Raw genomic sequence first — 24,900 nt, forward strand, 5'->3', positions numbered from 1 at the left:
TCAATCTTTACCGAGTTGGCAAGCATCTTCTAAGGGATCTCCACAAGAAATTTTTTATTTTGGGAGGGATACTTTGAGACCAAACCAGCCTCCAATCTGCCTGCATTTTGATATGTTCATTTGACAAAATGTTCTCCATTAGATGGTGGTATGCTGTACTAACAGAATGGGATCCAGTACTTGTAAACTTCCATACCATTTTGTCTTCATCATTAGGATTAAGAATTGGGATTGACAGCATTTCATAGCATCATCAATGTTAAAAAAAGGAAATTTGGTGTACCTTCCGTTTGTGATATTGTTGGTCTATGAGATCACCCACCAATAAATTCCGAAATTGTGCAATATGGGAGAGGTAACAAAAGGATTTTCCTTTGCCTTGAGCCATGGTTAGAGACCAAACATTGATAGATTTTTCATTGCTAATTTTCCAACTCATCCCTTCACTTACTATTACCCGTGAAGCATGGATACTATGTCATATAAAACTAGGGTTATGACCTACGTTGGACCCTAGAAAATTCCCTCATGGATGATATTTTGATTTGAATACTTTCAAAACTGCAGTATCTTGGTTGGTCATAAGTCTTCAACCTTGCTTCCCTAGCATAGCAAGATTAAAAGCATGGAGTTGTCGAAAGCCCATATCTCCCAATTCCTTATTCATAGCAAGTTTGTCCCATTGTAGCCAACTAATTCCTTTGCTAGAATTTGAGTTGGAACCCCAATAAAGGAGTTCATCATTTTCTGAAGCTTATCTTTAAGAGTGGATGGTAGCAGGAAAACACTCATTTAAAGCCTCCTTACTAGCTCTTGATAAGTTCTAAAAGGACCAATTATTTATTCTCGTTCAGTCTTTCCCTCATAAAAGCAAACACTTCATTTTTTTTCTTTTGCCAACCATGAAAGGGAGGCCAAGGTATTTGCCTCTACCAATTGTTTCAATCACTCCAAGTAAGCTTGAGATATTGGTCTTGGTGGTTGTTGTAGTGTTGGAACAGGAAATTTTTTTTTGATTTTTGGTAGTTTATGAGTTGACCAGATGCTCTACCATAAGTATCCAGAATATCTTTTAAACATTGTGACTCATTAATATTAGTCTTGCAAAATAAAAAATAATCATCAACAAATAAAAAGTGTGAGGATAAGGGATCCTCTACACATTTTCACTCCATAGATTTCACCTTTTCTCTCATGATTTCTTACAAGTGAAGAGAGTCCCTCAATACATAAGATAAAAAGGTAAGGTGACTTTTTAATCTCAAGGACTGGAACTTTGCACTTCTTTTCCGTATCCTGTGAGACTTTTATTGTAAGAAAGATTCTCTATAGGTTCAGTGGGTTCACCATTACTATTTCAGAGGGAGCGATGTGTGAAATTACAATACTTCTTCATCAGATTCAGTTTTGATAAAGAAAATCATTCAAATAAGGGACTTTATTATCTCCAAAGAGTTAAGTACGGAAGAGGCTTAAAAGAGGATTCAATCTTGGAGCACCAATGAACAATTACTTGTTGACAAAGTCTATGAATATATTAAAGGTGTCAAGCCTACTGTTAGTTGGTGTTCTGTTATATGAAACCCAGCAATCCTCCCTAAGATGTCTTTCATTCTGTGACTTGCTAAAAGGAGCCGGCTGCTTACTCTTGATAAAGTTGTTTTTTTGAACAAGAGTTCCATTTGCCCTTTATGTTCAAATGAGGCTGAGTCAAATGCTCATTTGTTCTTTTCTTGCAGGAAATCTCTCCAAGTTTGGGCTTACATTCGTGATTTGGCTCCTTTCTGCAGGCGTTTCACTTCTTTACAGCGCATTACTGATTCTTTAATTAGGGGCAGATCCACATCAGGTGTTCAAGGAAAATTACGTTGTGTGCCTATAGCAATTAGAGTCTACTGCATCTGGCTGTCTAGGAACAAGCTTATTTTTTAAGATTATCAATTTTCTGTAATAGAGGTTATTAGCAAGATTAAGTTTCTTATGTATAGACAAGCGCACCTGTTACATTTGTTTTAACATCTTGATATAGATCTTCTTGTATTAGAGAGACTTTTAAGCGGGGTATGCTCCGTTTATTGTTATATCATTTTGGGTTTAATATAATTTACATTTTTCCCCAAAAAAAAAGGTAAGGTCACAGTGGGTTATCCTGTCCAAGACTTTTTCCTGAAATAATGTTTCATTAACTCACCATTGATCATAATAGAATATTAAACAGTTTTTAGACAGAGTATCATCCACCCAATCCATTTTTTATGGAAGCCCATTTTTTCCATAAGACGCAAAAGATAACTCCAATCAACTATGTCAAAAGCTCTACTGATGTCCACTTTTAGAGCCATCTCTCCAATGTTGCCTTTTTTTCTTACATTTCATGTGGTGAATCGCTTCTAATGCCAACATAACATTATCAAGGATGGAACGATCTTCAACAAAAGCTTATCGTTCAAAAGAGATGCATTTAGGGAAAAGAGTTTTCAAACGATTTGCAAGGACTTTGGAAATGATCTTATAAAGGACATTGCATAAAGATATAGGCCAAAAATCACTCATAGTTTGAGGATTAGGTTGTTTTGGGATAAGGACAATGGTGGTGGTGTTAACTTGAGGTGGAAGTGTGCCAAAGTCTTAGCCAAATAGTAGTTGCATGAAAAATTTCAGGACCACATAAGTCCCAGAATCTCTTGAAAAAAGTTGGGTTAAGGTCATCAAGTCTTGAGAACTTGTTAGATTTCATGTCAAAGAGAGCAAATTTAAATTCTTCAATAGAGAAAAGGGTTAGAAGTGACTCATTGTCATAGGCAGAAACACACAAAGGGATTTTTTGATAACTAGCATAAAATCATTACATAATGTATCCCCCAAAAACAGATTTTTAAAGTAAGAAATTGCTACATCACTTTTACCATTATGATCGTGAACAATAGAGCCATCTTCACGAGCCAGGGAGGAGATTCATCTTTCTTATTGAGGAGGCCGAAGAATGCAAATATTTAGAGTTCACATCACCATCCTTCAACCATAAATTTTTTTATCTTTGACACCATTAAGATTCTTCTTGGGAGATGAGGGTGGCCAATTTGGATTTCAGTTCCAAGAAAATACCAGCATTTGAGCATCATTGGATAGACATGAGGCCTCTAAATCTTTTCTGCAAGCTTCAATTTTATCATGAAAATCTCTTCTAATGGACCTTCCCCAATCATTCATCTCCTTTGAACAAGAAGATATTTTATCAAGAAAATTGTCATTTGGAGAAGAAAACCAATCTCTTTCCACCATTTCATTTAAATCTGGATCATGAAGCCAAGCATTTTAAAAAATGGAAACCTTTCATGGGGAGGTCATGAAGATTGCATTCTATAAGGGTTTCACAAAAACCTCTAAAAAGCCAAGAGGGGTGGTTGACCAAACCAATCTTCTCATTATTAGAAAGAAGGTCATTAAAGTCACCAAATATCAACCACAGGAGAGATGAGTTTGCAGCTAGATTACGAATCAGGTTCCAAGAGTCTTTTTGTTTGTCCCATTCTGGAAAACCATAAAATCCAGTTAATCTCCAAATTTGTTGTTTGGGTTGTTGAACTTGGACATTAATGAAATTTTGAGAATAATTGATAAGATGGCAAGTGAATGGGTTTCTCTAGAAAAGGGGGGCCAGACCTCCACTACGACCGATGGAGTTTACAACAAAACAGAAATCAAGACCAAGTTGTACTCTAATAATGTCTTCAACACCAGAATCGCTAACCAAAGTTTCACAAAGAAATAAAACATCAACGTGATACGATCGGACTAGAACACAGAGTGATGGAACTGCGCTCAGGTTGCCCAGACTTCGACAGTTCTAGCTGAGGAGAGTCATTATCCTTGGCGGGCTGGTTGCCAAGGCCTGCCAATAAAAAATTCTGATACAAATTAGGAACAAGAGTTTTTTGTGTTGGACTTGCATGGTTGATTAAGGTTGGTCTGGTGAGGAGGCTGCTACGTGGGGTTCTTCTTCTCCTGTCAAACGTCTTTTTTTTTTTTTCAGTAATGATGATCTCATTATTACTATTACGTGGTTGGAATCATTGTGATCAAATTCCATTGAATTCGTTGATTGCACTAATTGAGAGGCATTATTGGGATTGATCAGGTGAGGATTGCGGAATAATTCCTCCATGAATGTTGTCTGCTTAGTGTCCCCCTCTTGAATGGAATTTAATGTATGTCTGAGGTATGACAATTAATGCCTCCATTGAATTTTGTCGTAACATTGTCAACATATGTCTGGTGGTGGCGGAGGATGAGATTTTCAACATTGTCTGGTGATATGTTGTCATTCTCGGGACCTACACTGCAGAGAAAGAGAGAAGAGTGAAGAGTGTTATTTTTTTGTTTGACTCTGAAAAAAAATTAAGATACAACACATGGCATGATTGGAGCCGTTTATATGATCCTACGCATGAAAATGTTTCAACTACACATCCGGTTCCCGTCAAGAATGGGAGAGGATCCGTATGCGATGAACTGAACTTGAATTGATTCATTTAATATAGTGAGAGAGAAAAAAGTTAAACCAATCAAAATGGTTGATTGCTTTAGTTTTATATTTCCTTTTTACAAATTAACCCTATTGTTAACAGATTAATTTGGTTAATGAATATTTTATTTCTTTTTTATTCTCTTTAATTTCAATCAAACAATTTTATTTTTTACTTTTTTTCTATTCTGTCTCATTTATTTTTCATTTCTCACGATCAAACAGAGGATTAGTCTAAAAAAATATTAAATAATGCTTGATTTTATTGGAACTAATTCTTAATTTCATGACCGGAATATTCACATGAATTAATTGAAAAATGTGTAAGATTGGTTAGATTGGATTAATTTACTTGACTTTCTTAATTGTCTTTTTATGAATTTGACTAACCTAATTCTTTATTTATTTTGCGAAGAAAGAAGTATTATTGTATCCGTGTGTGTATATATAAAATAAAGTCATTCAATCGGTCCTAAATTACACAAGATACATGTCAAATATGCAAATGAAGTAACTCTTTGATCTGAAAAAAAAAAAAAAAAAAAACAATCCAGTTTTCCCTTGTGAAAAAAGAGCTCCAAATAGCTTCAGGTTGAAGCAAAAATAAAAAATTGAAGAAAAGGTTGAAGCTAAACATAAACCTCAAAAACTGGTGTACGTCATTAACATGGGTGACCCCGAAGTTGCCACGTACTCCAAGCGTGTGCGGTTAACAACGTACGAGAGTATCGAATCTGCCTCTGCTTTCTTTCAATTTCAACAGAACCCATCACACACACACAGACCCCATCAACCAAAAACAAAGAACAATGATTCTGAGATTTGCAGCAGCTGCAGCTTCTGCTTCTGCTTCTGTCTCACGCATATCAAAACCCCATAACCCACCATTCCTTTCACTTCCACACCCCAACACTCTCAAATTCCATAACCAACCTTCTCATAATCCACGCAACAACGTTCTTCTGCCACTTCCCTCACGGTCTCAACGCTGCTACATTCGAGCCATAAGTGACGCAACTGTGGAACCTGAAATTTCTAAGAAAGAACAAAACGAGTCACCTAAAGATTGGAAGATTAAAATGCTCTATGACGGAGATTGCCCCCTCTGCATGCGCGAGGTTCTCCTTTATAGTTTATAACATGTGTTGTTTGTTGCGCATAATTCTTCTCTTTTGAGTTTTGAATTTTGATTGAGTGTTTAATTTGCATGTTGTTGTTGTAATCAGGTGAATATGCTAAGAGAGAGGAATAAGAGTTACGGCACAATCAAGTTCGTTGATATAGGTTCTGATGATTACTCTCCCGAGGAGAATCAAGGCCTTGACTACGAAACTGTTAGTCTTCGCTCTATATATGCCAATTATCACTTCTCATGTTTAATTTTCTTATGTTTTTATTAAGTTGCATCATTCATAAATTGTTTTTAGTTAACAAGTTTAACAATTAGTGTAAAAGTTTACATAAATTATATTTAGTTATCCGCAAACTAGTTTGTCACTACGAAGAGTCTAGCTCAGTTGGTTGCGTGAGTTGTTATAAAATAGGTGTTTGTCTTTGAATCCCAAAGAATAAATAAAAAACTGGTTTGCGACTGAAGTGTAAACTACTCTCACGGTTTATTGAGTGAAGACAAGCCTTGCTGAACTCGATATTTATATATATATATTTATTTTATATATTTTTGGGTTTTGCAGTTCAATTACTAGACTTTTGTTTCATTCACTAAATTTTTTAACAACTTCGTACTAAATTGGTTGTTTTATTTGAAGATTCTTATTATATGAAGGCTCACGGGTTATTTGCTAATTGATAGATGTTATATGGTGCATAGATATGTGAGGTTTCAATCATCTCTTGCAGGTGTGAAGCGATATAATATAATGAGTTAATGACTGTTTGTTTCTGCTTTTAGGTTATGGGAAGAATTCATGCTATTCTCTCAGATGGATCTGTGGTTACAGATGTTGAAGTATGGCTTCTTTTCTGATCTTCATTTCTAACCTAGGAGAATTCTTGCCACTTCTCTGCATCCTGGTTCAATAATAATGCTTCTGAATACTCAAATGAATTTTAAGTTCAGAAATTAGAACATTACTAACAGTTATTGTTGCTCTCACAGTTCATTCTCTATATGCATTATAGTGTACTCCTTGTAAGACTTAAATATCAATATGCAGTTTCAACATAAATAATATATCCTGCTGCTGAATTATGAAATTTGTGTACCACCAATGATTGATTACCTTCATTCAATAAGAAAAAGATGTCCCAAAATGCAGAGGACTATTAGGGGATATATGGTAGTGAAATATAAATCTATTTTTGCTGAGTGAAATTTGTTACTTGTTCCACATTTCATTATGAAAATCTATTTTTACTTTTCTTTGCAATAAAGTTTTATATATTTATATATGTATGTGTTTAACGGTGGTGGTGCATTCTGCAGGCATTTAGGAGATTATACGAACATGTTGGTCTTGGTTGGGTTTATGCCATTACAAAATATGAACCAGTAAGTCTTCCTATCATACTTTAGAAGGACTTGTTAAGTTGTTGTTCATCCAACATGCAGAAATCCTTTCTTTATTGCTCACTGAAGAGAAAGATTATTTATCTCTTTATATATTACATTAACGGAGAGAAAAAAATATTTGCAGATTGCAAAAATTGCTGATTCCATATATGGTGTTTGGGCTAAATACCGTCTTCAAATTACAGGTAAAAGCAATGCACATTAAAAAAATTGCACCAAAAATTTCCTTGTAGCTATATAGTCATTGTGATAGACTCAAGAATCAGACACACAAATGAAAGGAAAAAAACTGTCGTATTATTATTCATAGAACTCGATTCTGCCAAACCCCTAAAACAGGATTTTACTCAAAAGGGAAAAATACAACCTGAACCACGATAGAAACGCACAGAACCTCACTCCCTCACACTAAGAGCTACACCTCTCAGTTACAATTTTCTCAACAAACTCGATGTTGCCCTTCATGATCCCCATGCAGTCTCTTACAATATAAGTATATATAACCTTCCCTCCTCCATCCTATGTAGCAATTTAGAATTAGAAACCACATCTTAATTAGCATATGTCAGGGTTGGGCTTTCTTCTAGGTTTTCAAGTCCAACTTCCTCATTCTGGACTTTTGGTCCATCAGATTGTTCTATGGCTACATGTAATACCATATATAGATTTTTCCTTTAGCTGGGCTGATGCACTTGTCTAATATTTATTTAGTTGGAATAATGTAGTCAGGTTATAAGCCTGAGAAGCTTAGAATTATTGTGATAGGACATCCTCTAATCACTCTTGATGACAAAAGCAATCCATCAATGAGCAAGACTATCACTTTTAGTTGCATTTTTCATCTCTAACTATTTATGTGGTATGGTAAAAATTTCCACCGCCTGATAGCAAGACGTACCTCTATAAGCTAACCAGTATCGTTATGCTAAGATTCTGTCAACTTATATGTTAATTGTCCATTTTTGGTTCCAGGACGGCCTCCTATAGAAGAAATATTGGAAACTCGAAAGAAGAAGGTAGACATACTCAACACATAAAGTGTCATGTTAAATTCAGCAAGAATGTGTCTGCAGAATAGTCTGAATTTTGAAACAATGGAATTCCTCATCATCATGAAAATTTGAACAATTGAGATTAAATTATGATCCATTGTCTTGGTTTGTAGTCTGTATCCCTTTTATTTTAGGTATACCTGAACTTATGTTGCAAAAATTAAAGACACATAATTTTGCCTGTGCTATTTATAATGAACAAAATAGCACTTAATGCATAACTTAGTTGAGGAGAAGTATATATGATGCTTCATACCAACAAAACAAAATGCTAAAATATGGTATACATTGATCAGAATGTTAGAGAGTTCTTCAATAGTTTGTTTGACTTTTACGTATTTGTTCTGGCCCCGTGGCTTTTCTGTCCAATAGTATAACTTTAATATGCTTGATAATATCAGTTTGTAATGCTTAGTGTTTATCTGATATTTTGTTTTCTGTCTTTGTAGGGTGAAGTATGCAAAGACAGCAATGCTTGCAAGATGTAAATTTCCTTAATATCTGACTCCAAAAGGCTCGTTATGAGATTTGTTTCCATATTTGATCCCCATCCTTTGAAGCAGGTCTTTTATGGTCTCATTTACAAAAAGAATCCAACATAGATTAGTGTCACATTTTACGTCTTTGTCCGTAATAGCATATGCATTTGATTACCGTTTTCCAATTTTGCTGCAATGCATCTGGCATAAAAATGTGTGTAAATAAAATATATTTGTATTTAACCCTGTAGTCTCCATGAAGTCTTAGCTGACCCTTCAAGATTGTACAAGTTACATGACACCAGCATCTGCTGAATTACCAGCATTTATGCTTTGGTACTTATCACAACTGAGATGGCAGGGACATATTAAGAAGCTTATTTTACAAATACATATATTTAAACATACAGATTCATATTTTGTGCATTCATTTACCTAATGAGGGTGGCAGGTACTGTTGTAATGTTGGAAATTCCCTTACCTCTGCTGGTTGAATCAATTATATTTAGTTATTTACCTATACCCGTCATCAAAATCTTAATAAACTCAGCTGATATTTCTTTGAACTTCCCACCTAGACTAGCCAGCTCTTGCAGTACTTTCACTCCACTTAGAGGCATTCCTCTAGATCTCTTCAGTTTTTCCTCCATCCATAATCTCTTAGTTAGCACCAACTCACCACCAAAACCTCATCACCTGGTTCACTTTGTAACCCTTCTAGACTCCTTCACAACCCCTCCCCTTACCCCTCAATTCCTCTGGTTTGTTTAACTGTGTTAATTCCCATGCCTCCAAATGATACATGTAGTGAAGTCTGTAGCGATGTTAAGTATTTTTTCGCTTACTTCTTTCCAGAAGTTGGCTCCATGAGATGTGTCACCTGAGGTTGGTTGGTACAGGAAAGCAGATTAAAGTATGAATGAAACCATTGGCCAAACTGTAATGAGTGGCCATAGACTTTCCAAGGCCTTCAATAGATACCAACTATAGGAATTCATTTCATTGAATTGGATTGACCCGATAATCCCGACAATCCAAATCAAACTAGAACAATTAAATTGGTTCGGATTCACTCGGTTGATTGATTATTTTTTACTTCAAATATGATATATGAACTAAACTATTTTACAATCTTGACTTGGTGTGAAAAAATTAGTAAGCTCTCTAAATCATTCTCTCTCTTTTTTCACGGGAAACTGAACTAGTCACCAAATTTATCTCTTTGAACTTGTCATATTCTATATGAATCAACAAAGATATATCACTTTTAGACTATTGAATTGCTTAGCTGCAAAAATCGTTGAGGTTGGACAGAAATGTAACACTCGGATAAGACTGCAACTGTGACAAAGGAAATAATGTGTACTCGTGATCGTTATCAAACTAAAGTGACTTTGAAGAACAAACAATTTGGATCAGTTATGTTCATTCATACTGCAGCATTGAAAGGTCAAGCATTCATGGTCCCCTTGCCGCTGACATTTCCTATCATCTACACTACGGAAAGATTATAGTAAAAAAAACATGAAGATTAGAACACACCACACAACAAAGAAGAAACTTAACATATAAGCAAACGTGGTCAGCAATGGCGACAAGTTCCTCTGCCTCTGTTTGGAACCATCAATTTGCACAGGCACACTACAGTAATGAAAAATGTCGTTAGTTAGTGAATTCAAAACTTTATAAATGCAACGGTGCATAAATTCCGGTTGTTTTTAGAGAAACACATTATAGATATGCACAGGAAAACATTACTACCTCTTTCTTATACATTTTTTATTTTTTTTATTTAATTATTTAAATATCTATTTGTTAAAAATTAAATATTTAATAAATAATATTTTTTTATAAAATTATTTATTAATTTTACACGTAAAATTAAAATTGATTTTTATTTCAAATAATACAAGAAGAAAATACATTTGTTCACTGCTTATATATTTTTTTTCAAGTTTTGAAAGATTTTTTGGTCTCACAAATACAATTACATTTAAATAGGATTCACAATAAAAAAGGAAACAAACACATCAAATAAAATAATAATTAATTAAAATTCATCAAATTTTATAACAATTATATATAATATATATAAATATGTTTATAGTATAATGTTAATAATTAGATATATAAATAAATAAGACTTATAATAATACATAAAGCATAACTAGTGTAAATAATAACAATTGATGAAAAGATATAAAAATATTATTTTTATTAGATCTATTATTAATTAGTATATATATCTCTAGGATAGATTATAATTAGTAGTAATATATATTATTAAAAAGATTAATATTTTTTCAATATTAAAAAGATTATTATATGCATTAATTATCAGATTTATTAATATATTTTATTTTATAGGAAATAATATATATTATTTATGCTAGAAGTAGTATATTTATTATTAATTAGAATATATTATTAATTATAGTTATATATTAAAAAAATATTATTGCATAGATAATTAAAGCAATTTGAGGGAGGGGGGCTAAAGTCCCCATATCCCCAGATTTCATGGCTGGGGAGCCAAAATTAAGCATTCAAATTCAAAAAAAAAAAATATTTATAGAGGAGTATTTTTCAAAATGAATTGAGAATATTTAATAAACATATTTTTAAAGACCCAAAATTACAAATGATAACACATATCACCAAGAACGTTAATAAATTCATAACAAAAATATGTTTTTATGCTAACCATATATTTTTTACAAAATTTATATTAAATTATATTATAAAAATATACCAAATTTGAATAAATTATGTTGCTCACTATCTTTTAGGAAAATAGTAGTTGACAATCATTAAAGAATAGTTAACTTTCAAATAGTTGAAAAATAGAAGAAGAAGAATATTTATTGTAATCAAAATTATACAACTTTGAAAGCAAATTATGACAAATTTTTAGTGCATTTAATTTGTTTTCCTAAGATTTATATTGAGCACGAGTTTATATCTTGAGATCGAAAATATAATAAAACAAGAGAAACAAAGATAATATAAAAAGGTTAAGTTGTAATTTTGGTACTCCACTATTTTTAAATTTGTGATTTTGATCCCTCAAATTTTATTATAACATTTGATCTTCTAGTTTTTAAACTTTGTAATTTTGGTGTTTGTGTTAATTTTTATGCATTGAATGTTATATTATTGTTGTTGACTTTGACTTGGCACGTTTAAGATGAGTTTATTAAAATAAAAACATGATTTTTGTTTAAATTTTAATAAATTAAGTCAAAATTAATTTTAAGAAAAAGTTAAAGGAATTCCAATATCATTTGCGACGTGGACAAGGAGAGTGCGACATCAAGGGTGGATCTGGCCCAAGCTAGGTGGCGGATTAATCCATGGAGAAAATGAAGGTTTTGGAAGCTTCATCAGCGGAAACAACAGAAAAAAAAAAATGAAGAGGATAACAAATGGATGGATAAAGCTAAGTGAGGGAGGAAGAGTTCTCTTGATGTCGAATCTCTTCAATCCGAGAAGACCAAAACAGAAAGGGGGAAGAAGGGGCATGGAGTCTAGAAAATTTCTTTATTTTTTTATTAAATTTTTTACTTAATTTGATTAAAAATAACCAATAATCATATTTATATTTTAATAAATTCATCTTAAACATGTCAAGTCATCTAAATAGATAGTTAACATCAATAATATAACCGTCAAGACATAAAAATTAAAGAAAAACTAAAATTATAAAGTTTAAAAATTAGGAACAATAAATGTTATAAGAAAATTTTTGAAGATCAAAATTATAAAAAAAAAATTTAAAAATCAAAATTATAATTTAACCTATAAAAAATGGTTATAAAAAGATGAAATATTTGTTGATGTATTTTAAAATTTAATTAAGTTGTTAATCTTTTGTATAATGTTTGCAAGTTTAACCCATTGAGAAAGGTTAATAAATCATTTAATTACAAACTATAATTATTTATAATTTAAAAAAAATAATAATAACAACATTATAAAATAAAAATAAATAATACTCAAATATTTTATCTAAAAAAGCAAAAAAAAAATATAATTATCTATACAATAAATATTATAAAAAGAATAGAATATTTTATCAAACATTAAAAAGATAAATAACATACAAATGATATTATTTACATATTTAATTGAATTTCCTAAATAAAAATAACTATTTAATATTAATCTCTTTAACATTACCTAATAATAAAAAAGCAAATTGAAAAAGATTAAAAGGAGGCAATGCCCCCTAGACATGCCGTAGGTCTGCCACCCTGAGATTAAAAAATATTTAATAGAATTAAAATTGGTGTATTTAGACTAAAATGTTTTTTTATTTAATATATTAATCTTTGATACATTGATCACTAATACTAGTGGTATTAAATAAGAATATATTTGAGGAAAAAAATTAATTAAATTTTTAAATTCTAAAATATTATATGTTTTGAAAAAAAAAGAATAAAAAGTTAAAATATAAAAAATATATATATATGAAAAGAAGATAGTAATATATACTGATCCAATGTCTCTATTTGATAATTGGAAAAAATGAGCTTACCTTTACAGATGTCATCAAAGCCCTTATTATAGCCTTTTCATCATTATTTTGTTCACAAATGACAAATCTGCACGGAAAGAGAAAATGTAATGGCCTCCAATTCCGAGCACAGCAATTAAAAATTTGTGATCAAGATGTTTTTAAACAGTTAAACCCCATCTCTTCTCCACTATAAAAAAAATAAAAGTAAAAAAGTGAAAAAGAGACATCCACACAATGCAACTGTACCTTTTTATCCGACAGTGGCAGGTAATTTGCATGTGCAAATTCAAATATTTAATGCCTCTATAATATTTTAAAGCAACTTTTAATCCTTAAAAATTATTGGAGATTTCACGTGGACTGATGCTAAGAATAAAATAATGTATATAAATAGAAAACAATTTTTATCTTACAAGGGAATTTTAAAATTAAATTAAATTTATAATTCATATTTTAAGATTTTAAAATAATATCATAATCTATTATAGACATATCGAATTACTTATCTATAGATATCTAATCTTACAAATTGTATAGAATATACTTTAAAAAAAAGTGTAATAAATCTTGATTATTAGTAATAAAAGTTTATTATTATTTTTTTCAAATATAAGTAAACTTAGATATATTTTATTTAATGGGATTCTCTCTAAAATACTCTTCATTAATAAGATTAAGAATTTTTTTATGTTTAATATCAAAGTTTCAACAAAAAATAATTTAAAAAAAAATATTTATTTTTTAATTAAAAATAACATTATTTAATGAAATTAATTAAGTTTTTAATAAGTATGAAATATGTTTTTTTATAATCAATATCAAAGAAAGCATTATTTAAATAATTAGCCATTGAGATTATAATTAATTTTACATTTTCTTAAATACGTGTTTGATTTTTGCTTAACTATAGATTTGAATCCTAATATAAGTGTGCTAATGCTTATTTATTAGAATTTATATTTGATGGTGTTGGACTTTGCCATGATTGGCCTATTTCTTAAATCCATCCCTCTGTTTATGTTGTAAAAACATTTTCTCTTTTACTTGTTAACCAGTGTCTTAACTTAACTGGTTAGCATTAGGCAAAAAACAATAGAGAAATTAATTAGAGAGTAGCATCCTAAACACTTAAAGTTTTCTCCCTTGCCTCTTCCACTACTCGAATATATGTGTGTGCATATTTATATGTTGCTGATAAAAAGTGACCAAGCATAATAAATTATCAATTAAAACAAATGATCATCTGTTTTCCCATCAGAGAGAAGCATCTTATTAAAATAAACGTCACAATCGGTGTTGTGCTGGTGCCAATGAGTCAAGGACCACAAAACAAATTACTCAAATTAAACTAGACTTACGAAAATAAACAAAACAGGAATCTGTGGTTATCGTTGGAGTTTAGACCATGGGGGGCTCCATGACCTTCAGTAGCACTCTTTGGTTCCAATCCTGTTATCCTCCTAAGCAGATTTCAGAAAAGTATTATAAATGTTAAACTATTTATTTGGCTCTTTACAATTTTCTTTGTTTTCAATATAAGTCTTTTCATAAAAAAAATTAGAAGTTTTTAGTTCTTGAACTGTTTTTTTTTTAAAAAAATAAAATGACTTTACATTGTCAGAAAGTATTCTCTAATTGGACTTAGAAAAAAAAAATACATTTGTGGTTTTATAAAAACTACTAATATATAATTAACCTTTTATTTCCCATTTCTTATATTTCTATTTTTTAGCAACGAAACAACATAAGAAAGGGCTGCTCAGCTTTGTACGGAACTATCTTTATTTTTATCTAACCCAAAAAAGTTGAATAATTATTTATTTAAATTCATATTTGTTTATATAAAAAAAATTCATAATTGACTTAATTAAGACCAAAAATTACAAGACAAGATTCAATCAATCCTATTTATTAATAATAAGTATATCAAAATTGAATTCAAAATTAGTGGAATTAACGTTGACCTTGGTTGAATTAGTGAAATTAGTGGGACACAACGAGTCATTTAACTCCCTAATTTATGACATAAGCTCACACTTACGGCTAAATTAAGACCAGATTTGGAAGAATTAGGAACCAGAACTGAAGTGGGAAATAAAAAGGTACAGTGATGTACTACATTTTATATTAACGCAAACAAAGGCACAAAGTTTACATGACTAGCTCATCACATCAATCATACAGGCACACCCTAAATAAAAACACTAACAGTCAATTAATATAGCCATAGTAGTGCACACAAATCCATCGCTATAGTAAACAGAATTGCACCCCACATAGGAGTACACTTAAACTTTGATGCATAATGAACGAAGCACAAATTGGCCAATCTAATGAAGCTTTTTGTTTCTCTAAGGGCACTTGGTCTTGTTGCCATGGGTGGTCATATCAGTGTAGCAGGTTCCACATAGTTCCCTATTTCCAGATGTACCAGGTGGGACACACTTGCACCTCACACAGCACGTGCCACACGCCCTAGTGCACAAGTTGGGCCTCGAATGTGCACTGCACCTCGTCTTGCACAACCCACCACAATCTGAAAAAGTCATGAAATATTCAAAGCTTATTTCTTTCCCCTCATTTCATTATTGCAATGTGACCAATAAATGAATAATGAATGAAAAGTAAGTACTACAGTATAAGGTAAATGTCCCAACTCCCTGTGAAAAATTATTTGCCCTTGGCTTGACAATTTAAAGGCTATTTTAAGAACCAATAATTTTGTTATTGAGTAAAGATTATTGGCGAATTATTACCCATATCTTGCATTAGCCTTCTGTTCGCGTCTCTCACGATAAGCTGGAGAAAATTCAAACAAGAGTTACCATTAATTTATAGTCACTTTGAGATAATAACAAGTAATGTTGAATACATTTTTATTCTTAAAAGTAGACTAAAATATAGAGATTGGAAGTAAATATTTTTTTATAAAGCTTAAAATAAAAAAAGAACCATATTTTTAAGGGAAGAAACAAGAGTAAGAAATTTACAAAACATAAAATAGACTATGATGCTATAATTTATTTTTTTTAAAACATACTGGCTCGTTATCGGGAAACTGCAGTTCTTCTTCTGCTTCCAGTATTTCTTCTTCTATCTTTGGATCAGATGAAACCTGCATCATGAGAAACCACCAAAAGATGAAAACTTAGGATAAAAATAAATGTAAATAAAATGAAACAAAATTCTGTATGAACTATTTTATTAATTAATATCTGCAAGATAACACTGGTGTTAGTGTGTATACCTTAACAAGGCACAACATCAGCAACATCCCCAACACAAGAAGTACGCGTAGCGCCATAGCAGCAGTGACTCAGAATCTAAAGGCAAATTAAAATGGTTTGATTAATTTGAAGGTTTAAACTTCAAATCTCTACCAAGATAGGTCAGTGACCAAATACACTTCACAGTTCACACATTACTAGCATAGTAGCATTATATAGACGAAATAAAATGCAGCATTGGGATATTTTCAGTGAAATTACCAAAATATCTAACGTTAATGGCTGAAATTTTCTTTTTCCATATAAATTATATGACATGCGTATATAAGATTTGCAAAATATGGGGTATCATTTTGGAAGAATGGCGATAACGAAATATTTATCATAGTAAAATAATAAATACTACTAACTAATTTAAAATTTTAGTTGTTAACTTTTAAATTTTTAATAAATACCTAAATTAAAATTTTAGTTGTTAACTTCCAAATTTTAAATAATGATGTTATATAATCTTATAATCTTAAAATTTTAAAAATGTGATTTTTTATTTTGTTTTAAGAAATGGCAGAGACATCCGTGTTAGGTGATCAGTGTCAGGTATAGTGGGAGTGGGATGGGGTAACATTGTTTGCATAAAAAAAAATTAGGTTAAATTATAATTTTTGTTTTTCTTATAATTCTTAATTTATGATTTTTATTTTATTTTATTTTCGGTGTTTTATAGATTTGAATTACTCAAAAATTAGATTAGGCATTAAAAAGAAATTTAAGAAGAAAAATAATAAACCCTTAATTTTTTTATATATAACATACTTGATTTTTTTAAGTAACATTTTAAGTTTAAAATTATTGAAAAAAGTTACTAAAAATCTGTGCTGCAAATTTTTCTCACAAAGGTGTCACTTTACCTTTAAATGAAACTAGAAGGAAAATTAATTGTCAGATAAAATCTCACACAAGAAGTACATAATATTATATAGTTAGTTTGTGTCATTATAATTATGTATAAAAAAAATTTCAAAATAATTATTATTTTAATTTTTTAATATAATATTAATTATTTTTTACTTATATTTCTAATAATATGAATGATTGACAACAAAATCTATAAATGAGATAATGATATAAGATTATTTTATAAAATTATTTTTTATATATATGTATTATTTTTTTCTTAATTTGTACTACTATTTTGAAATTGAAAGAATAATATATATATATATATATATATATATATATATATATATATATATAAAAGAATGATCAAACTACACTTTATAATCTTGATCGAATATTCTATTATTATATAATTTTTAATTGAATAATATTTTTTTAAAAACTCAATATAAATTTTTCATACTAAAATATAAATTATTTAATTACTTTTTTTATTGTTATTTAATTTTTGACACAATTAATCTTTGTAATATGTTGATATAATTTAGTGGTTAGATAAATAAAAATTATATTTTATATCAAATTATAGAATAATAAAATAATTGTTTAAATTATATCAGTCTAATTTAATCCTTAGTATTTATATATATTTTACCTGGTCTTAGATATAAGAAGAAGAAATCTTATCTTTTTCTCTCAAATATAAAAAATTTAAATTTAAATTATTTTATTTAATGTTATTATTTTTAAAATATTATTTATTTAATTGATATATTATTTCAATAATTCTTTTATATTCTTAATATCAACTTTCAATTAACGATAAAATTGAATGTTAATATGACATGTTTTAAAAAAAAATTGAGACGAAGAATATATATATTATGCGTAAAATAGTTTGTAGTATTGAATGAAAAAAATGTGAAGAATTGTAAGATGTTGACGTTGATATTAAGTGGATGGCATTAATTGCGACAGCTGGAAGAAGGCTGGAGGAGTACTATTTACTCAACCCCAATCCATAATATCGCATTACACAGAAAAAGAGCAGACCCATTCTGACTCACACCATTACTATTCAAATGAAGAAACCCAGACACTAGTACCAGTACTCAACATTAGATTATTGTAGGACCACGCTCTTATCACTATTAAGCTTCTTTTACTTAATAGATTAACAATTTAAATATATCATTTTTTTTATTTAAATTGTATGCATATTCTTTTTTTCCCATACTTATACAAATTCTTTATATCATAAAATTCATCATGTGTTATATTTTTTTTAGCAAATTTTCTTTCAATATATGTAATCAAACAATCTATTAGAAATGTACCTTTTATTTTATTTTCAAGTCTATTTTTGACAATTATCATAACTAAATATAATCTCTTAATTGTGACAATTGAAAAAAATAATTAAAAAAATTCTAAACTAAACACCATATACATGTTGAATGTATGTAAAAAAATATATATGTTCTAATTTCTAACCATTAAAACAATTATCTACAAGACCATATAATAACAACAACAACAAATCATGAATTTTGAATGTAAAATAATTTCTAAACTAAAATAAAGAGATTCATTAACATGTTTTATCTTAAATTATTTTTTATCATCTTAATAGAAAATAAACAGTGGCAAGAGAATTAGGAAAAAGAAATTAATATTACCTTGTTTCCCTTCCAAACAAAAGATTTTACATATAGGTGCTCACAACATTAAATATGAGACAAATTCAACCAAAATTTAAGAATAGAAAAAGAAGAAAAATTGATAAGTACAATATGAAATCTGAAAAAAAAAAAGTCTCAAACTTTGTAGTTTGCCTAAAGAAATTGCAGCAAAGTAATGACATAACAAAGTTAGAAGTATCAGGTATTAGCGTACGTGAAGAAATTGACAAAGCAAGGGTGTCAAATTTACAAGATTATATAATATTTTTAAAATAATAATATATTTTAAAGATAATAATATTTTCTTTAAATAAATATAATATCAAATCATTTTCGTATGTCCCTTTTAAAAAAGAAATACAATATCTTTTCTATATATATATATATTATAATTATAATTAATATCAATATAATATAATTATATCATATATGTGTTAGATCATCCCCGTAAGTTCGTCCCTGTATATAATTATATATATAAATTCTGATGTAAATTTTTATAATTACGAATTTACGATGATATAGAAAAAATAATTAAAATAAAATCTAGCATTATTTATTAAACGATTTCTTATACAAGTATTTAATAATAGTATAATATCTCATGGTACCTATAAACAAGGAGGCGAATTAAAATTAAAATGAAAATTGAAAAGACAGATAATGTGGACATTGGTGTCAGTGATAACAATGAAAGCAGGTGAGTTGTGAATCATAATGATTTCATAGGGCATGGAGTACCTTCCGTACTCGGTCGCGCAATAAAACGACAAATCCATTACTGCTCCTAATTCGTAAAGCGTGTTACTATTATTCTAAAACAAATGTTAATTTTTTTAAAGACAAAACAAAGCTTAATTAGTGTGTTTAGAGAATCGATTGATTAAAAAATTTAAAAGATTTAATTTTTATTAAAATACATAAAATTAATTTATGTGTGACTTTTTTATGCTCTTTTATAATTTTTATAATAAATATTTTTTAATTAATGCCATAAGAATATGGATTAGCAAGTTTCTATGCAACGCCCAGTTGCCCATCTTTCAATTATGGTGGGTTCCACTTGCTACTAAAATGGTTTTTTGGCTTAGTTGGCGTTCTGAAGTTATCAAAGAATCAGCCTTCCAGCTGGCACTTACGTCACCTCTGCCAGTTGGTATAATTGGGATTTACAATTTGTTTTATATTTTTCATTATAAATACGGAAATTTAAGCATCTAAATAAAATAATACTTCTTTTGAGTATAAAAAAATCTCAAAATAATTACTTCCTTATGTCTTTATACAAGAAAAAAATAATTCATCAATACTAGTATAAACATATAAGTTAGTGAATTTAATTAATAATATCATAAATTTAAATCTTATTTTAAAATACTTAATATGTTTTTAAGTTATTTTTTAACCCTTTAAATTTAAAGTTATTTTTTTAATTCTTGAAATTTATAAAATATTTTTTTAATCTTCTACACATGCAAACCAAACATATAAAATATACTTATAATTTGTGATAACATTTGACCATCATAGTTTAATTTTTTTATTTTATATTTTAAAGAATGTTTCTTATAATTAAAAACTGTCATAATCAAGTTGGTAAAAAAATAAAAATCTATTAATTGTTTTAAAAGTTTTTTTTTTTTTATTGACATGATTTTGACAATTTCAAATCGCCAAACAATCATACTTAATATAAAATAGAAAATCAAATTCTCCCGATAAAAAAGATTTAAAAAATATGAATATCTTATTTTTTATTTGATTTCACATTTTGTAAAATAACTAAAAATAACATTTTGTGAATTTGAGGATTAAAAAAATAACTTCAACTTTGAAAGAAAAAAAAAACTCACATTAGAGATTAAAATTATATTTAAGTCTTTAAAAAATACTCATAAAAAATAATAAAAATATTTAATGATATTGTACATAATTCAAAGGATTACATTTTATCCACCAATAAGTATGTTTGTATTATTAATAGATAAATAAATATATTTACTCACATAGAGAGTGAATGAATATCATTTAGAATAAGTTAAGAATGTAAAAGAAGTGTTTTCATATTTCTTATAATTAGTATCAAACAATATATTCATTTGTTTCTTATTAAAATTATTAGAGAGAGTATTATTTTTAGTTTTTTAATATAATATTAATTATTTTTTTACTTATATTTATATTATTAATAAAGAAAATATCCATTTTTGGTGTCCACAAATTTTAGATAATTTTATCATTTATCAGTTTTCAAACTTATACTACTCCTAATAACTGCTAACTACTCTCATGTTTGTTAATCACTTTTTTTTTTGGTTAACTTCTAAATGTTTTATTTTTATTTTTATTTAAAATATGTAAAGAGTCACGAAGTGCATCTCTCTCCCTAATGATGGGTAAAAGAACTAAAAATAATCAATAATGATAAGGTTTTTTTATTGGTAAAAAAAATGATAAAATTATTTTTATAAAATGTTATTTTCTCTTATCCATTTATTGATTGTCTTTATCCATGTAAAACAATCTAAAATCATACTAATAATAATGAGACACAGGGAGTAATAGTATTAATTATTTTTCTATAATATATGTTAGATTTTTAAAATCTGAATAATGATATGAGAATTTGATTATTTATTTTATTTTTTCATAAACATGAATTATTGAATTATTAAGCAAGTAATAAAATATATATTTTTCTATAAATTTATTTTTTTCTATAAAAATAATTGTTATAAAATATGTGAGGAGATATACACCAACTCACATTATACTCAACTAATTGAGCTCAACTAATAAAGTAGATAAATAAGTTAAATAAAATTATAAAGTAATTTAAATTGCCTTTATTTATTTAACTAATCAATCATTACATTTTATCTATATCGATATTTCAAAATTGTTTTTAGTATATTAGCTTTTCGTTTCAAAGGTTTTATTTTTTTATTATGTTCATTATACAATGCAATAATAGTTTTAACATATGCAAAATGTTGATTTTTTTTATTATTATAAATATACCTATGTGGATAATTTAGGTAACATGAAGACCCTTCTTAGGAAGAGCTCGAGTTGGTGGAATGGATCATGTGAGTAATGTTGTTTTTTTTCTTCTTCTTCTTTTTTCATCCGTATTATTACATTTCTTTTAAACTCTTTTATAATAAAATAAATTATTATTAATTTTTCAAATTAAAATACAAAAATAATATAATAATTTAGCTTAATTAATATTTTGATCCTCTAATTTGTTTTTTAAATTCAATTTCATCATCTTATTATTAAAAGGTTTAATAGGTCCTTTAATTTTTAAAAATATTCTAATTACGTTCTTTTATTTTTTTCAAGTTTTTATTAGGTCTCTTATTTTTTAAAATGAAAACAAGAAATGAAAACAGAAAATGAAAATGCAAATCACACACACCCTTACTGATCCATGTTTTTATGGCAAGACTCAAATCACAAAATTTGTCAAAATTCCTATCGAATATATGCTTGCAAGGAATGTATCTTGCACATTAGTCATTACCAATTTCAGTAAAATTATCATAAAAAATAAGATATATTATAAGTCAAATTTTACCTAATTTTTTCAACATTTGTTTTTGTTTCTCATTCTTGAACTTGTGGTTGAAATTGCTTGCGATATGTCACACGCAGTAAACATGATAAGCATGGAGAGGTTGCCACCCAAGTGCTTCATTAGCAACGACTGACTTTATACTTGCATGACTATCAGAAATGAAACGTATACCATCTTTATCTGTGGCATGTTCACACAATACATTGTACTTAGGTAATTTGAGCAAAGGGTTGCTCTAACTGACATGTCACAACATCTTTTCAGTTGGTCACGCGCTGTCCGAAGCAGTCAACACTGTCATAGCCTGTCCAAAAGTGGTTGCGCCACTACATGTGTAGCAACCCATTGCACAAAACTTTTGGCACAACAAATCAATGTCACTTGTCAGCTCCCCGTTAAATTGCGCATCTGCCTTTGGCGCAATACAAATAAAAACAAACAGATCCCCCGTTAAATAGTTTCAAAACAGCTCTCTTTTGATAAATAGTTTCTAAAAAGACCCTAGACCGGTGCTTTTGCCGCTTAGCTAATCTGGCATCGAAACAAAAAGGATCTTTTGTAAAAATATATAAGAAAAATAAGATTTTAAGTTGGTATTTGCTTAAAATTTTTCAGGTAATAGATCATATCTTTAATTTTATCCATAAAGTTAATAATAAGTATTTTTTAAATTTATTATTTATTAAATAATTATTTATTAGAAATTAAATATTTAAATAATTATGTAAAAAAAAATTTAGCCTTCCTTTTGATACATTCCTAAATCCGTTCCTTCTTTTAATCCCTGTTGTACCATATGTCAAGCATCCTGCACCTATATTCATTTTTAATTTTTTATGCAACAAATTAGGGGTGAAAGGTTTATGCTTAAAAAATTAATCACTTCTAGTTCTACCCTTCCAAAAATGTAAACCATTATTTATCGTCCAAAATCTTCTTCACTTGTTAGATGTAATCCAAGTGGGGAGGGAGATCAAACGAGATGGGACAAAGGGCATGTAATGTAAGTAGCAAATGCTCTGCAGTTTCTGCTTCTGTCTCACTTAAAAGAGTACTCTTGGCAAATGTGAAATGTATAATGTCCCTTACCCATTATTATGTTTTGTAATTTCAGTATCATCTAGTTAGAGTTAGTTAGAGAGTTTGTTTGTTGCTACATAAGTCTTCACCCTTTGTATAGTTAACTCTTAATAATAATAATAATAATAATAATAATAATAATAATCTCAGTTTCTTTGTGTGTTACATTTTATCTGGTTTCTAAAACATAGTTACCAAAATCTTCCAAAACTTGTTCCACTTCTATTTATCCCGAAAAACAATAGCTTGGGACTTGATTTCCTCCTCAAGCAGGACAATATTATAAGATTTGACAAAATAATATTCCCATCCTTTGTCCTCTGGCTGAAGAAAGTTTAAGAGAAGTGTTTTTTTATTTGGTCTGCTTCATACGAGACAAAATTTAAATCAATAACATCTTTCTTCTAGCTATGTAAATGTAATGCAAGTTTCATCAATAACAAAGTCTACAAAACTTAAAATATGGATTAGCTGGAAGCTACCGGTCCTCTAATATTTTTTTTTGTACCATTTCCAATCATCCATCCAGAGCCTTTAAAAATAATGTTATTTGCCCCCACAATGCTTTTCTATGCATAACTAGGTTGGAAAACCTAGCTACTTTGGCCTTAAGAAGGTCTCCTCTATGGAAGAATCAAGATTTAATTTTTTTTCATGTTATTGAATCTTCATTTTTTCAGTCTCTAGTGGAAGAGTTTCGCAAATACTCTGTAGCATAATTTGCCTCTTCTCTCAAACTAGACAGTTAATGCTAGAAAGGAAGCCTTAGCTGAGTCTCTTCCAGGTCAAACGACATTTTCTACATCTTTGCACTCAGCAATAACGACCTTGGACAGCAAAAGAATTGTTAACCTGGAATGATTTTGAAAGACATACTTTATTATGATATAATGCCACCAAACACTCAATCAAAATCACTAAATTAAGAATTTGGGAAAACCTCACATATAATTCAATAAAGTGAAAGTTTACACAGGTCACAGTTGACAAGGAAATATATAATTGCATGGTGGGTGATTGTTAAGAGCATGTATGCATTAAATTAAGAGCCACTTCAAAGTAAACTTCTCAATAAATTTAAAAATAAAACGAATCAAAGAAGTAAATTTATTAAACTTGTCTAACAAATTAAAATTAATTTATTCACTTCACCTTTCTCTATATGTTCTCTCTTCTAACATTTTCACAAGTTGAGGTGTTCGAGTTGATTTTAAAACTATGAAGCAATTTAATTCATTTTATCTCTTTAGTTTTTATTTCCTTCTCACTTCAATACTTATTGAAAAATTTAACTAAACTAGCCAAAGGTTGCTTAGGTAG

General features: G+C 28.9%; 2 protein-coding genes across 2 annotated transcripts; one reads left to right on the forward strand and one right to left on the reverse strand.

Moving 5' to 3' along the window:
- Positions 1-5,300: 5,300 nt before the first annotated feature.
- LOC100814016 (uncharacterized) lies at positions 5,301-8,935 on the forward strand. The gene is given in 7 exon segments (NM_001255728.2): positions 5,301-5,643; positions 5,752-5,859; positions 6,438-6,494; positions 6,972-7,037; positions 7,183-7,243; positions 8,031-8,074; positions 8,560-8,935. Coding segments are annotated over 7 exon segments (684 nt in total). The 5' UTR covers positions 5,301-5,334; the 3' UTR covers positions 8,599-8,935.
- Positions 8,936-15,199: 6,264 nt separating this feature from the next.
- Positions 15,200-16,535, reverse strand: GASA10 (gibberellin-regulated protein 10). Its single transcript, XM_041016586.1, has 4 exons — positions 16,359-16,535; positions 16,152-16,226; positions 15,868-15,910; positions 15,200-15,647 (listed from the first exon to the last, which is right to left on the reverse strand). The coding sequence occupies exons 1-4, from the start codon at positions 16,413-16,415 to the stop codon at positions 15,463-15,465; spliced, it is 360 nt and encodes a 119-aa protein (XP_040872520.1). The 5' UTR covers positions 16,416-16,535; the 3' UTR covers positions 15,200-15,462.
- Positions 16,536-24,900: the final 8,365 nt, after the last annotated feature.

Source organism: Glycine max, chromosome 6 (genome assembly GCF_000004515.6).
Source record: "Glycine max cultivar Williams 82 chromosome 6, Glycine_max_v4.0, whole genome shotgun sequence".
In the NCBI taxonomy this organism is placed as follows: Eukaryota; Viridiplantae; Streptophyta; class Magnoliopsida; order Fabales; family Fabaceae; genus Glycine; species Glycine max.

Excerpts from the sequence above, each read along its gene's own strand:
- GASA10 (XM_041016586.1), bottom strand. The coding sequence starts at position 16,415 with ATGGCGCTACGCGTACTTCTTGTGTTGGGGATGTTGCTGATGTTGTGC. Across the intron at positions 15,911-16,151 it reads AGTTTCCCGATAACGAGCCA|CTTATCGTGAGAGACGCGAA; the intron begins GTATGTTTTAAA and ends AATTTTCTCCAG. Across the intron at positions 15,648-15,867 it reads AAGGCTAATGCAAGATATGG|ATTGTGGTGGGTTGTGCAAG; the intron begins GTAATAATTCGC and ends TGACTTTTTCAG.